The 13,512-nt window shown below is 36.7% G+C and overlaps 1 protein-coding gene across 21 annotated transcripts in view; it reads right to left on the reverse strand.

Moving 5' to 3' along the window:
- The window catches only part of FAM184A (family with sequence similarity 184 member A), a 76,958-nt gene that overhangs the window by 31,259 nt on the left and 32,187 nt on the right, over positions 1 to 13,512 (reverse strand). For 15 of the 21 annotated variants that reach the window (XR_010471311.1, XR_010471314.1, XR_002420063.2 and 12 more), the window contains exons 4-9: positions 12,249 to 12,430; positions 11,632 to 11,829; positions 8,522 to 8,644; positions 3,021 to 3,182; positions 1,476 to 1,597; positions 1,125 to 1,275 (exon numbers count right to left, since the gene is read on the reverse strand). Coding sequence is in view for 17 of the 21 variants with exons in the window: in XM_021294484.2 (XP_021150159.2) it covers positions 1,125 to 1,275; positions 1,476 to 1,597; positions 3,021 to 3,182; positions 8,522 to 8,644; positions 11,632 to 11,829; positions 12,249 to 12,430 (938 nt within the window). In the remaining 4 variants the exon portion in view is untranslated. Of the gene's footprint in view, positions 1 to 1,124; positions 1,276 to 1,471; positions 1,598 to 3,020; positions 3,183 to 8,521; positions 8,645 to 11,631; positions 11,830 to 12,248; positions 12,431 to 13,512 lie in introns of all 21 variants that reach the window. The other 6 variants (XM_065056746.1, XM_065056753.1, XM_065056751.1 and 3 more) reach the window with 1 other exon arrangement.

A 13,512-nucleotide genomic window follows, 5' to 3' on the forward strand; every position in this document is an offset into this window, starting at 1 on the left:
CTAATTTCCCATTCTGAAACTGTAGGTTAGATTTATTATGGTATTTTTAAAAGGTAGAAATAAGTATTTTAGAAGTATATTAAAATTACAGGAAGTTTAACATATCTCTTTCAAATTGGACTTTCCAAGAGAAAATGCTATTTATAGGTAGAAGAGAGAAAGAAAATGAAGCTTGGGTAAAAACAGTAAGTGAAACTTAAAATCAGATGAGCCCAAGTCTTACTACATTCATGCTGTAAAAAGTAACAGACCAAGAACTTTTAAAATCTTCAGCTTTTATGAGCCTAAGCCACAAGATTTTACAAGCTTAAATTTCCTTGTCAGCAAAATACATTGTTATGCGTCCCTATAAAAAGCTGTATAAACGAGTACATGTTCAGTTATTAGACTTCTCAAATTAAACAGCAAATTAAAAGCCATCCCACAATAACACTGAAATTGCAGTCATTTAATGAGTTCTAAAATCTGTTTCTCTTACTTTAAAATGTATTTGTTCATTATCAGCTATTCTTTCAAATTGCCATCAATAAAACCCATTCTAAAGTATTTATGGTTTGGAAAGTGTACAAAGCAAGTATTTTCTGTGAATTATCAAACATAACTGAGTTTAGAAATGTGAGTTGCAATTGAAAAACTCAATTTTATTAAAAACCTATCCCCAAATAATGTTCAAAATCACTTGAGAGAAGACATAGCTGTAATAAATGTGTTGTAGAAACTGAGGAACACTGATTTCTCAGTGACTTGTACAGTGTTATTACTGTAAAGACAAGGGATACCTCCAAGTCTAAACAATTAGCATTGGTAAGTATCTAGAATAGAATAGAGCAGACAGGAAATCAAAAAAATCTTACAGTGAGACTGTCAACATCCTCCCACTCTCCCAAAAAACCTGTAAACAATTTTTTATTCACATTCAGTATAAAGAGGAAGATCAATAGAATTTTAAGGTATCTTCTTATATTACTCAATAAGTTTGATAATGATTAGGTTTAAAAAGCATAATGCTAATAAATCTCATTTCAAAGACAGATGCCACAACCAATTCCATGTAATTAATTGGTAATAAACCACCAGCAACTAAACTGTAATGGCTTTCCAATTCTCAAAGAGAACACCGTTACCTGGTCTAAAAGATCTTCAACTTTTTTTTGCCATCCATCCCTTGCTGCATTTTTTTCACGTTCTTTCAGCTGCAACAGCTGAGTCATGGCTGCCTTCTTATCCTCTTCATGCTGGAGCCTCAGCTCTTCACGAAGCTTATTACATTCCTGTCTGAAAGCAAAAGCCAAATAACTAAAATGCAGCAGACCTTGTGCAAGAGGTGAAAAATAATTAAGAACTTGGTAATAATTTGAAAAGCTTAGATAATAACAAAACCCTTTGTTTTATACACTTCATTAGCTATTACATTTGTATGTAATACATACTTCATTTCTCATTTAAGAAAATAAAAGAAAAAAATTAATACTTGCCGAAGATTTTCTGTCCATTTTATTTCCAAGTCACGAGCCATTCTGTCAACTTTGAACTTCTCCTCTTCTCTCATGGCAGCAATCATTGCCTCGTGCTGTTGTCTCTCCTGATCTAGTTCTCCCTGCAAACACAAACTTCACAATAGAGACTGATCAGCAGCAAAAAAGTATTTCAAATCTTAAATTATTGCGTTTTAAAAAATGCTGGTTACATTTGCCTCTTAAAATCTGAGCTATAACTTTTTCAGTGTGTAATTCTTAATTATAGATGATTAACGCCTATACATCTGCTGATATTTCTTACTTGTGGAATAAAATTTTGCATTCCTATAAAAAGCTATAAGAAGCAATTTTCCAATAAGTCATTCTAAAAGTAATCTTTTCAAATACTGTTACATTGAATCACAGCATAAATTATGTTGGAAAAAACCTCAAAAGGTTATCAAGTCCTGTTCACTGCAGGACTAATTTCAGACTTGGAGTAGATTGCTTAGGTTCTTCTCAAGTGTGCCTTGGATTTTTTTTTAGTTTATTTTCTAAATCAGCAAATATTATTTGAATTTCAAAGCTTGTGCTATCTGGATTTGATACAAAGTTCACGAATCTTCTTTCTGTTGCTTGACTGGACTAACCTGGTAGAAATAGGTTTTCAGTTTGAACACAAAAAATTTTACTGTTTGCATCAATTTCTGTTGAAATTTTACCATACTAGAAAAGTGTTAGGTACCACCTAGAATTCATACTTACATTAATGTTTCACATATAATGACCATAGCTGAAAGATTTTTAAAATATATATATATACCAATATCCAGTTTCAGGCTGTTTTTCTTAATTAAATAACACCAGTACAAAAACAGATTCAGGGAATTCTTTAAAAAAATATTTGCCACTCTCCTTCAAATATTGCTGTAATCTTGTAAATGTACATTATTTACTGAGGAAAGAAAAAGTAAAGGTTACACTCTGTATTAAAGCTGATGAACTGTTGACAGATTAACAGACAGTTCCAGTTACGTCTAAGCCAACTAAAATGGCAATATATTTGTGCTTAGACAAATTAATTGCTTTGATTGTATAAAGTAATCACATTTTCTGGATGATAGTTTCCTATCTGTCAAGATATCACAGCATGTATCTTGAAACTATTCTCAAGCATTTTCCAAAATTCTCAATTTGAGCCTGAAATTAAATTATTTTGTACAGACATACTTCAGCAGCTACAATTTGTATCAATTGCAGAAAGATGTGCTTGCAGCAATACCCATCAAATACTAAAAGTGTTATTTTGAAAACAAAGATCCCCCCAAAACAATCAACTAACTAACCAGAAAAAAAAACAAACACCCCAAGCCAATCCATCCTAGTTTTCCAATTTTTTTCCTCTCTGCCTGAAATTAAAAGAGAAGTCTCTCTTTTAATGAAGGCTTATGAAGCTCCTTCAAATATGTGTACACTGTAATACTCCTTGCAATTTTAAAAACAAGACCAAAATCATCACTGTGACTGCACTTTGCACGATTCATTCTCCAACATTAATGTTACCTCAACACTATACAATGAATCTGTGGTCTCTCGTAGTCTTGCTCTAGTTAATTCTAGTTCTTTCTGGAGTATTTCCTGAGCTTCTTGAAGACTGGAGATATGTCCTTCTGCAGTACCAAGGCCTTGCTCACTTTTTCGTACTAGGTCTTGCAGACGACACACCTATGACATTAAAAAAAAAAGGTAATTTACATAACTATTACTAATGGTGTCCAAGTCATCCTAGTTTAATTTTCTTCCAGTGGTTTCCAGTTCCAGCCTAGACAATTTATTTGCACAGCCTCTTCTCCTTTAATATCACATAATCTTTCTGCACTACAAAACAAATTATTGTAGTGTCATAAAATCAAACAAAGATTCAATTAAAGGATTTTTACAGGAAAAAATCCAACCTATGTTTGAAGCATTTTGCAAGGAAAGAAATTACATAAGAGTTCTGAAATTCCCTGTAATTTTACTGTGTGAATGTTACAAAACGTTCAATTAAATTAAAATTAAAATAATGAGAACCACTATTTCAAAATATATAAACTCTAATGGATAAATTAACTTGTGTTAGGTTATATGCTTCTTCTAATGGATAAATTAACTTCTGCTAGAGTACACATTTCTCTGTTTTCAGATGGCTACCTGTCCATAATTTAGCCTTCTTAAAGCTCAATCTAATATCTGTAGAGTATAATGTGATTATTCCTCTAACTGCTATGTAACAACACACTTTTCTCTGCCTGTTTGTGCTCCAGCTGCCCATCTGTAATGTGATCATACTGTACTTCTTTGCTTCAAGTAAGAATATTGGAGATTGAACATCGTTCATCAGCTACAGAAAAAGAAAAAAACTTTAAAATACGTAGGCTTGAAAAACATGATAATGGGGCTTGAGGGGGACCAAGGAACAGCAACTAATGGCAAATGAAGTTTTTGCAGAAGTAACAGCCTAAACCACTGCCTTTGTATGTTGAGATATATTCCTTCACAAAGGGACAAACGCCTCAAGAAAAGACTAACATTTGGTTTGCAGGTATGAACAGGCAACAATTACAACTACTATTTTTGTTTGTTAGCATAATTATATGCAAGCATTGTTAGCAACAAGCATACACACACATGCATACCCACACCACCCCCTGAACCCTCTCCCTTCCATATGCAACCCACAGGGTGTTTAAAGAGAGGGACGACGACTCTCCTTTCAGCAAGCAATCCAAATTTTTTTTGGTGTGACAGATCTCAGAGGAAAACTAATCTGATCTCGAGCACTCATCTAGGCGCTCCTTTGCATTATATGTAAATGATTAGTAATTCCCTACGAAGCACTGCTATTTGAAGGAGAAACCCTACATGAAAAACTGCCCATAAAACTCTATTCATGTCCTCGACATGCAGCACTATGTACCTGGTAGTAGCACACCAGTTGCATTAAAAATGAACTGCAGTCCTGTAGATCTAAAGGATACGGAAACATTACAGAGAAATGGCACTTATAGCACTTAGTTTGGTTCTACTGATGATGAAGCGAGGCTGGAGGCTTCTTAAAATGATGTTTCATAATATCATCAGAAATCCTTTGCACAGAGGTGGCCAATCCCTACTGAGTAGTAACTCTGTCAAGCAACACAAAGGGTCTTTCTAAAAGTTCTTGGCTGATCTACAGTGAAAGAAAGCAAATCTATAGAGAAAACAGCCCGCCTCATCCTGAGATATATGTGAAAAAATTACTATCTTGACTTAACCAGACCTCTCTCTCAAAAAAAAAAAAAAAAAAAAAAAAAAAAATCTGGCAAATATTTAAGATTGTACTGTTCTTAAATAGCTTAGTACTAGGAATGAGCCTAATGAGGCTTGAATCCTCCTCATCCTTTAGCTAAGATAATTGCTACCAAAAAGTCTGTCAAAAAGAAAAGAGGATGGCATAGGTTAAAAACCAGCTGTATCAGCAGGGAAGCTACAACTAAGCTAGCATCTGCAGAAAGTAATAAATATATGCCTACTGTTAAATGAAGTCTGTAACTTAAAAAAAAAAAAAAAAAACAAACACACACAAAAAAGCGGCAGTAGAAACATAAGAGCAAAGCTAAAGATGTGCCAGACATTTCACAGGGAAGTTTCTTCCAGGTCAGTTAAGACACTGAGAAACTCTCGTCAGTTGTCAATAGAGAACCTGGAAAAAGCTGTGGTTGCAAGCAAAGCACTTGTCTTGCCCTTAAATAAACAGTGTCACCTCTGTACTACACGGAGTGGATATACAGACCACCCCAAGTCTCTTGCCTGTACACTCTCTCTTATTCTCTCAGTAATAACACAAAATACACTGTATTACATTTATCCTGGCATGCTATCATACATAAGCTCAATTACTGAACAGCAGCTGGCCCTAAGTCCCCTATTTTAGTTCATGTTAGAGTTATCTGTTCCTTGGCTATGCCTCTGCTTTGATAATTCAGTGTGCTGATGAATTTTCCAAGCCTGAAACTTTATAACAGTTAGATAATGAAAACTCATTCTTAAAACATTTGAAGTGATTTGTTTCAATGGAGCAAGTTTATTACTCACAAATCCTAGAGCAGTTGATAAAGAGTAACTAAATTAAAACCAGTGTTGAATGGCAATAGAGCTCTCCTCAAATTTAATCCAGCAACAAGTTAACATACAACAGAGAAGTTAGAGATAAAAAGGAATAACAGAACTTTCTGTAATTTTGAAAGGAGAAATAAACCTGTTTATGATTTTGTTAACATATATAAGAAACGCATCACATTTTCATTAATGTGCATGTAGGTAAGTATGCTGCTAAGAAAGCAAGAGCAGTTCCAGCTTCAATTTACACCTTCTCCAAGGTCTGATGTACTGGCAAAGGCATTCACAACTATCAAAAAGAGGCAGTCTGTTTACCAGGTCCTACCCAGATGCAGGACTCTCCACTTTCCCTTGTTATATTTCATTAAATTTTTCCCTGCCCAACTCTACAGCCTGTCCAGGTCTTGCTAGACGGCGGCACAGCCTTCTGGCATATCAGCCACTCCTCCCACCTTGGTGTCATCAGCAAACTTGCTGATAGTACACTCTATTCCCTCATCCAAAAAATTGATAAATAGATTGAATAATATTGGCCCCAGTACTGACCCCTGAGGCACTCCACTAGGTACTGGCCTCCAACTAGACTCCACCCCATTGACCACAACTCTCTGGCTTCTTTCCTTCAGCCAGTTCACAGTCCACCTCACTACCCGGTCGTCCAGACCGCACTCCCTCAGTTTAGCTGTAAGGATGCTGTGGGAGATTGTGTCAAATGCTTTACTGAAATCAAGGTAGACCACATCCACCGCTCTGCCATCATCCATCCATCTTGTTATGTCCTTATAAAAGTCAATGAGGTTGGTCAAGCATAATTTCCCTCTGGTGAAGCCATGTCAACTGCCCCTAATGACCTTCTTATCCTTGATATGCTTTGAGATGGCACCAAGGATAAGTTGTTCCATCACTTTCCCAGGGATGGAGGTGAGGCTGACCGGTCTATAGTTACCTAGGTCCTCCTTCTTGCCCTTTTTGAAGACTGGAGTGACATTTGCTTTCCTTCAGTCCCCAGGTGCCTCTCCTGTTTCCCAAGAGTTGGCAAAGATGATGGAGAGTGGTCCAGCAATGACCTCAGCCAGCTCCCTCAGCACCCACGGGTGCATCCCATCCAGACCCATTGATTTATGATGTCCAGATTGCCTAATTGCTCCCTAACCCAGTCCTCAACAACCAAGGCAAACTCCTCCATTGTCCTGACTTCCTCTGGAGCCTCAGGGGTATGGGGCTCCTCAGGACAGCTTCCAACAGAGTAGACAGAGACAAAGAAGGCATTCAGTAACTCTGCCTTCTCTGTATCTTCTGTTGCCAGGGCACCCGCCTCGTTCATCAGTGGACCTACATTGCCTCTGGTGTTAGTTTTATCTGCCACGTATTTGAAAAAGCTCTTTGTGTTGTCCTTGACCCCTCTTGCCAGGTTTAATTCTAAGGAGGCCTTAGCTTTCCTAGCAGTCTCCCGATGCCTTCTGACAACACCTTTATATTCTTTCCAAGTGGCCAACCCCTCTTTCCATGATCTATAAACTCTTCCACTTGAGCTTACCCAGCAGTTCCATGTTTAACCACGCAGGTCTCCTGGCTCCCTTCCTTGACTTCCTACGTGTCGGGATGCTCTGATCCTGAGCCTGGTAGAAGCAGTCCCTGAACACTAACCAACTATCTTGGGCCTCTTTACCTTCAAGCAGTCTTGCCCATGGGATTTCCCCTAGCAATTGCTTGAAAAGGCCAAAGTTTGCCCTGCTGAAGTCCAGGGTTGCAATTCTACTTGCTATTCTGTTCCTGCCACAGGAGATCCTGAACTCCACCATTTCATGGTCATTGCAACCAAGGCAGCCCTCAACCCTTACCACTTCAACCAGACCCTCCTTGTTAGTGAGGATGAGGTCTGGCAGTGAACCTCTCCAGAGGTTCTCTAGTTGGCTCCTCCACCATTTGCAACAGGAAGTTATCATCAAGGCACTGGAGGAACCTCCTAGACTGAGGCTGGCTGGCTGAGTATTCCTTCCAGGAAACATCAGGGAAGTTAAAATCCCCCACAACAACTCGGGCCTGTGATTGTGAGGCTGCTCTCAGCTGTGTGTAGAAGGCTTCATCAACTTCCTCACCCTGATCTGGTGTCCTGTAATAGAACCTACAACAGTATCACCCTTGCCAGTCTGTCCCTTAATTCTCACCCACAGACTCTCAACTTGCTCTTCATCTGTGCCTGGACAATACCCAATACATTGTAGTTGCTCTCTCACGTAAAGAGCAACTCCACCACCATGCCTGGCTGGCCTGTCTTTCCTGAAAAGGACAGCCATCCATGACCACATTCCAGTCATGTGAACTGTCCCACCATGTCTCTGTAATTGCCACCAGATCATAATCTCCCGACCGAACACAGGATTCTAACTCCTCCTGCTTATTCCCCATGCTGTGCGCATTGGTGTACAGGCATTTCAGAGAGCGAGCTGAGCACACTGATTTCACCCTAGGGCTACGGAAGTCCTCCCAGCCTTCATCAACTCTAGAGTGCTACCCCACTGATGCAAGCCCAGCTACAACCCCATCCCCCAATATGTTAATTGTAACAAACATGGGTTTAAATAAATTAATTTTCTGCTCAGTCTCCTGACCTATATTTTGTAGAGGTCTGTGTGCATAATGAAAAATAACATAAAACAAGAAAGGCTGCTTATGTCAACTGTGTTGTACCTCAGTTGCTTTTCCTTTGTTAATTACTTTGTAAAGGACAGTAAAATCAGTGCTCAGAAGCAGTCAAGTAACTTATGCTTGAAGAATACTCCACTCTAAACAGAAATAAGGCACTAAACAGACTAAACAGTCTAGTCCCAGCTCTGTACTGGACTCTAAGCACAAGATCATTATTTACGAAATGTGGTCTAGTGCACAGGACAATTAGCTGATACAATTAAGTTAACCCTTACCTCCTGATTGGCAGAAGTCAGTTTTGTTGTCAGTTCTTCCTTCAGGTTTTCCAGCTGCTGTCTGAGCTGATTCTTATCATCCTCCAAATGCAGTTTCTCCTTCTCGAACTGCTGCTCCAACTCCTTCAGAAAGGATGGAAGAAACATTAAATATTTGCCATATGGTCATTGCAAAGTACAGGTGCACAACATGAAAATTATTCCTCCTAGCATAAAGCTTCCGGATCTCAGTTGACAGAATGCAGAAGTTTTCACTTTTTATATAATTACACTGATAATATGCTTATCCTTCAGCCTTCACCCATCTGTCTCCTGCACATAAGCCCCACAGAAAATCGTAAATCTTAAAATCCAGACTAAGATCTGGAAAGTTTTTCAGGCTGTTACAATAAATGAAAAAAAGTCCCACACCATATCTATAAAAGTTACGTAGAACCAAAAGAAATTAATCTTCAAGTTCAGCTATATGGAAAGAATCAAATAACACCTCTGTTTTCATTTGACCTCTGTGGAGTAATAGCCAAACTTTGTTGGATTAATTCTATTTCTTTTACTTGAGCCTATGTTCTGTATGTATTTATTAGAAACCTTCTTCATTTTTAAATGAAAATTATAAATGTGTGCCACAGCTTTGTAAATATCCAGAATATATTTTCAGAAAAACAATTTCTGTCACAAAATATTTAACAGGAAACATGTTAAAATTAAGAGCTTTATTATATATTCCAGTGGAATATGCTATCAAATTTATTACACCACAAAGCCATCTTGAAGAAAATCAAAGTTGCCAGGGAACATGCTGCAGAGCCATGTAATACAATAGTTCAACATTTTCTACATAGCTACAGAGGACTTCGGCTGTAATGCAAGGCTTAGCATCGATTCAGTGCCTCTGTTTAGCCCTGGGCTCAGATTTCTGAGAAATCAATAATATCTCAAAAATATCTATGAAAATACACAGACCAGAACCACGCACAAAACAAAAACTACAACTGCAGGCATTGGTAAGATTGCAGAAACAGGGAGAGTTAAGAGCTCAAGAATTCAAGAGGAAAAACACTGTCATGAAAAGGTACAAAACTCTAAGGAAAAGCAGGGAGCTGGAAGACAGTAGCTTAGAATCATCCAGACCATTCTAAGAAGCAGCAGAGGCCAACCCTTCCTCATCCAAAACCAGACTCCAAGTGTTTTGCTGGTGGTGGGAAGCACATTAAGTTTAGTATCCTGTTAGTTCTACCACTCCATTAGAACGTGCAACAGGCAATAAATAAGTTGTGTATAAACTGCCTGCACAATTTCTTTGTTCGTGGTAGAAGTTGGAGAGTGACAAAACAGAGGGTTACGCTTTCGGTACTACATTGCTACACAACCTAACTCAACAAGTGCATCTTTTCTTCAGCAGGCCCAGATCAATCACCGCGCGGGACAAACGCTGCTGCTAAATGAGACTTGCTCAATTTTCCTCGTTCGCACTGTGAAATCTGCTGTCTGCAAAATTTCACTAGTGCTATTCAAACCCTATTTCTGATAACTGAGTAATTAGTTCTTTTATGACACTTGTCAGTACAGCTGTACGGTATCACAAAATTATTAGCGGGTCTATTTTCATAATCCTCCTATGAAATGATGCCATTTTTACAGCTCATTTTATAGATGGAAGAATTGAAGCAAAGAGATATATTTATAGCCATTTCTTGAGTCCTATTCTGATTCTTTAGAATTCTTCACTGTTACATTTTTTTCCAAAGATTTCCAAACCCCAGATGCTTTTCCTAGTCTTCCAGACCTGATATATGCTCATGTCCTCTATGCTTCTTCCTCGGACTAAACTCAGCTCTTCTCTGCATTGGCAAGTGACTGTTTCTTGCTTTAATTACTCAAACTACACAACATGCTTAGCGAGACAGGTTTGACAGAGGAAACAGTGCACTGATTAGGTTTAACTGAGATCTTGACCATAACATCTCTAGTTAATTTTCCTTTGCTAAAATAAAGTTTAACATTTCTCACATCTACATGTGTTCCATACTTTAATTTAATGATTTAAGAACAAACACTTTATGATAGCCTTTGTTTTATTCTCTACATTATTTTAGTAACAAACCAAAAAGCATACCATATCTTACTAAGAAGGAGAAAAATATTCCCAGAAATCCTCAAGAGACATTGTATTAAGAACAAGTATGTTTAAAGTTACAAAGAAAGTAATACTGAAAGATCAGATGCATGTATGTCTCAAGGAACTACTTCCATTACTGGGAAACGTAAAAAAAAAAAATATCTTTGGGATTTATTAAAAATAAATCTAAGCAGCAACAAATTAGTAAAATAATTTACCAAAACAAAAACAAAACAAAAATTTCAGTCTAAGATGCATAGCACTAATTACAACTGTGTTTCTTGGTATATTTCCTGAGAAAAATCCAGAGGAGCATAACAAAGCCCTAAATTAAACAATAATATTTATTGTGTATTTACTGTATAAGGCAAAATTTGTGTATTACGTAAATGCAATCAGATTACAAAATAAGAATTCAAAATTGGTCCTCACATTTATCCCAATGAAGAAAAGGCCAATTTTGTGAAACAAAAAAGCCTTTCAGTTTCAGGGTTCTAGCCAAAGGAAAATAAATAGTTGATACACATTTAGCATCATTTCATGATATAAGTTAAGAACAGTTGTTGTTGTTTTCCAAGTATACATAGAGTCAAGTACAAACATAATATCTTTTTATCCTTCTGGACTGTTTAAGAAAATTATAAATAAATATTAGAGTAACATAATATTTCATCTCCTTCAGACGGACTGATCTTGAGCAATATACCAACTTTTCTTAATATAGATCACAAAATCTGAAAAAGCACACCTACTATACTCAAAAAGAAAGTTGTATTTGAGAATTTCTCTTCTGTATGGAGAAAAATGACAGTATAAACACTATTTTTTTTCACAAGATGTGTGTTCTTTTTATAAAGACTGAATAGTTTTTTTCAGAGGCACAGCAGATCTGCAGGTAACTCCAAATAAAACTTGCCATACAACAAAACCATGCAGTACAAGGTTCAAACTCTAACATTTGCTTTTTGTAATATATTTGACACAAACTTACCATCTGTAGTTTTTTCTTATCCTTATTAGCATTACTATGTACAGCCTCAATTGCAGTATGGTGTTTCCATGCCAGTTCTTCTAAGGTCTTGGAATGAGCCTCCTTTAACTGTGCAGCCTCTCCTTCCAATCTTGCTTGTAATTTTACAAGCTCCTTCTCATAATATTCACGTTGTGTCTCCCGTGCTTCATGTACTTTCTAAAGAAGACCAAGAAAAATACAATAATTTCTATTAAATAGTTAAAAAAAAAATCTGAAGAGGAAAAGAAATATAAAAACATTACTGATGAAATAAATATACAGAAATTAACTTTTGTGTAAAACAAATCTAACAACTAAGCAATGATTAAACATGCAACAACCAAAAAGGTTGTTTCAATACAGGCATGCAAAGCAATATATCTATAATTAAATCTATTTTTTCCCTCTATTTAATTTGGAGAAAAAACAATCAGTTATCAAGCCTACAGAAAATTTCTGTTCAGTATTTTCAAATACGTTCAACACATTTTCAGAGAATGGCTTTTTAAATTGTTTTTTAAACATTTCACATTTCTCCTTACTGAGACGCTTTAGATACTCTAGGCATTTACTAAAGACAATATAAGCTGTTTAACCTTCTCCAACGCCAGAATTTGTTGCCTTTGTCGCTCATCCAGACTCTGTGTTTTGCTTTGTAGCAAGTTTCTTTCCTCTTCTAACTGGGATAGTTTTTCTTTTAATCTAGACTTTTCTGATTCCAAATCTCTGATTGTGACTTCTTGAGTCATTTGAGTAGCTTGAAGCATTCCAATGTGACCTAAAAACAAAACAGCTCTTTAAAACCCCACAGCATTGGTTTCATGTAGTTGAAGTACACATTCATACTTCAGTGATTTCTAGTACCACTCTAGTGGAAGCTTTCATATGGAACTCCATTATCTTCACTGCAATGCCTACCTTCCCCTACACTTCTTCCTTTTTTAGTTTTATTGTAAAATGTCCAACAAGGGTAGAGGACTTGGTGCTGGGGCCTCCTTAGTTTCAGTTTTTCTGGTTCAAAGTTGCATATTGACTACAAGAGAAAGCCAAGAGAAAGTCCAGGAACATGGACAGTCTATCTTGAAGAACTTACCCTACCTAAAACTGCACATTTTTACCCCATGATAAGCTACGCAACAGAAAGAAGAACATAGAAGTCTAGTGACAAAGCTGGTATAGTTTTATTCAACTCATAATTTAACAAGCATACCAGGTATAGCAGCTAAAGCTATGTAAAATTTATGGAACTAAAACATGTAACAGGACTCATTCTCTCCCTAGTAAAGTATGACCTACATCCTTGCAGGCTGGAGGCTTGCTTTTAATTTCTTTATATATATATATATACACATATAAATATATAAATACATATGTATTTCATATATGTGTGTGTATATATGTGTATATATATACATATATTAAAAAAACCCTAAAAACCACAACAACAACCACCAACATCCACTGCTTACAAAGCTAGACAGTATAATCATCTATCCTTCACAACATCAGTGGAAAAAGGTTTACAGCTTCAGAATTTTTTGTCCCCATTCTTCTTAATATATATCTATATTATTGAAAATATTACTAGGTAACTGACTAAAGCAGTTAAACTCCTGTTAATCTGAGAAAGACCAAGGAGGGAATAGAAGACTATTTATGAAAAGAGGATGTTTCTAGTTTGTTCCATTGAATGACTGAGAGGATGCTCGTAAGTTTGTTCCACTGAAAGAGAGGAGATATTCTCCTGTTCCTTTAAAATCTTTGTAGAAGCATTATGAAGTGACATCTAAGCTGACATTCCATGTTGGAATAGATTCTTTTGATAGAAACACCCTATTATCCCTTTCAGAAAGTGCAAGA

Source organism: Columba livia, chromosome 3 (genome assembly GCF_036013475.1).
Source record: "Columba livia isolate bColLiv1 breed racing homer chromosome 3, bColLiv1.pat.W.v2, whole genome shotgun sequence".
Taxonomy (NCBI): Eukaryota; Metazoa; Chordata; class Aves; order Columbiformes; family Columbidae; genus Columba; species Columba livia.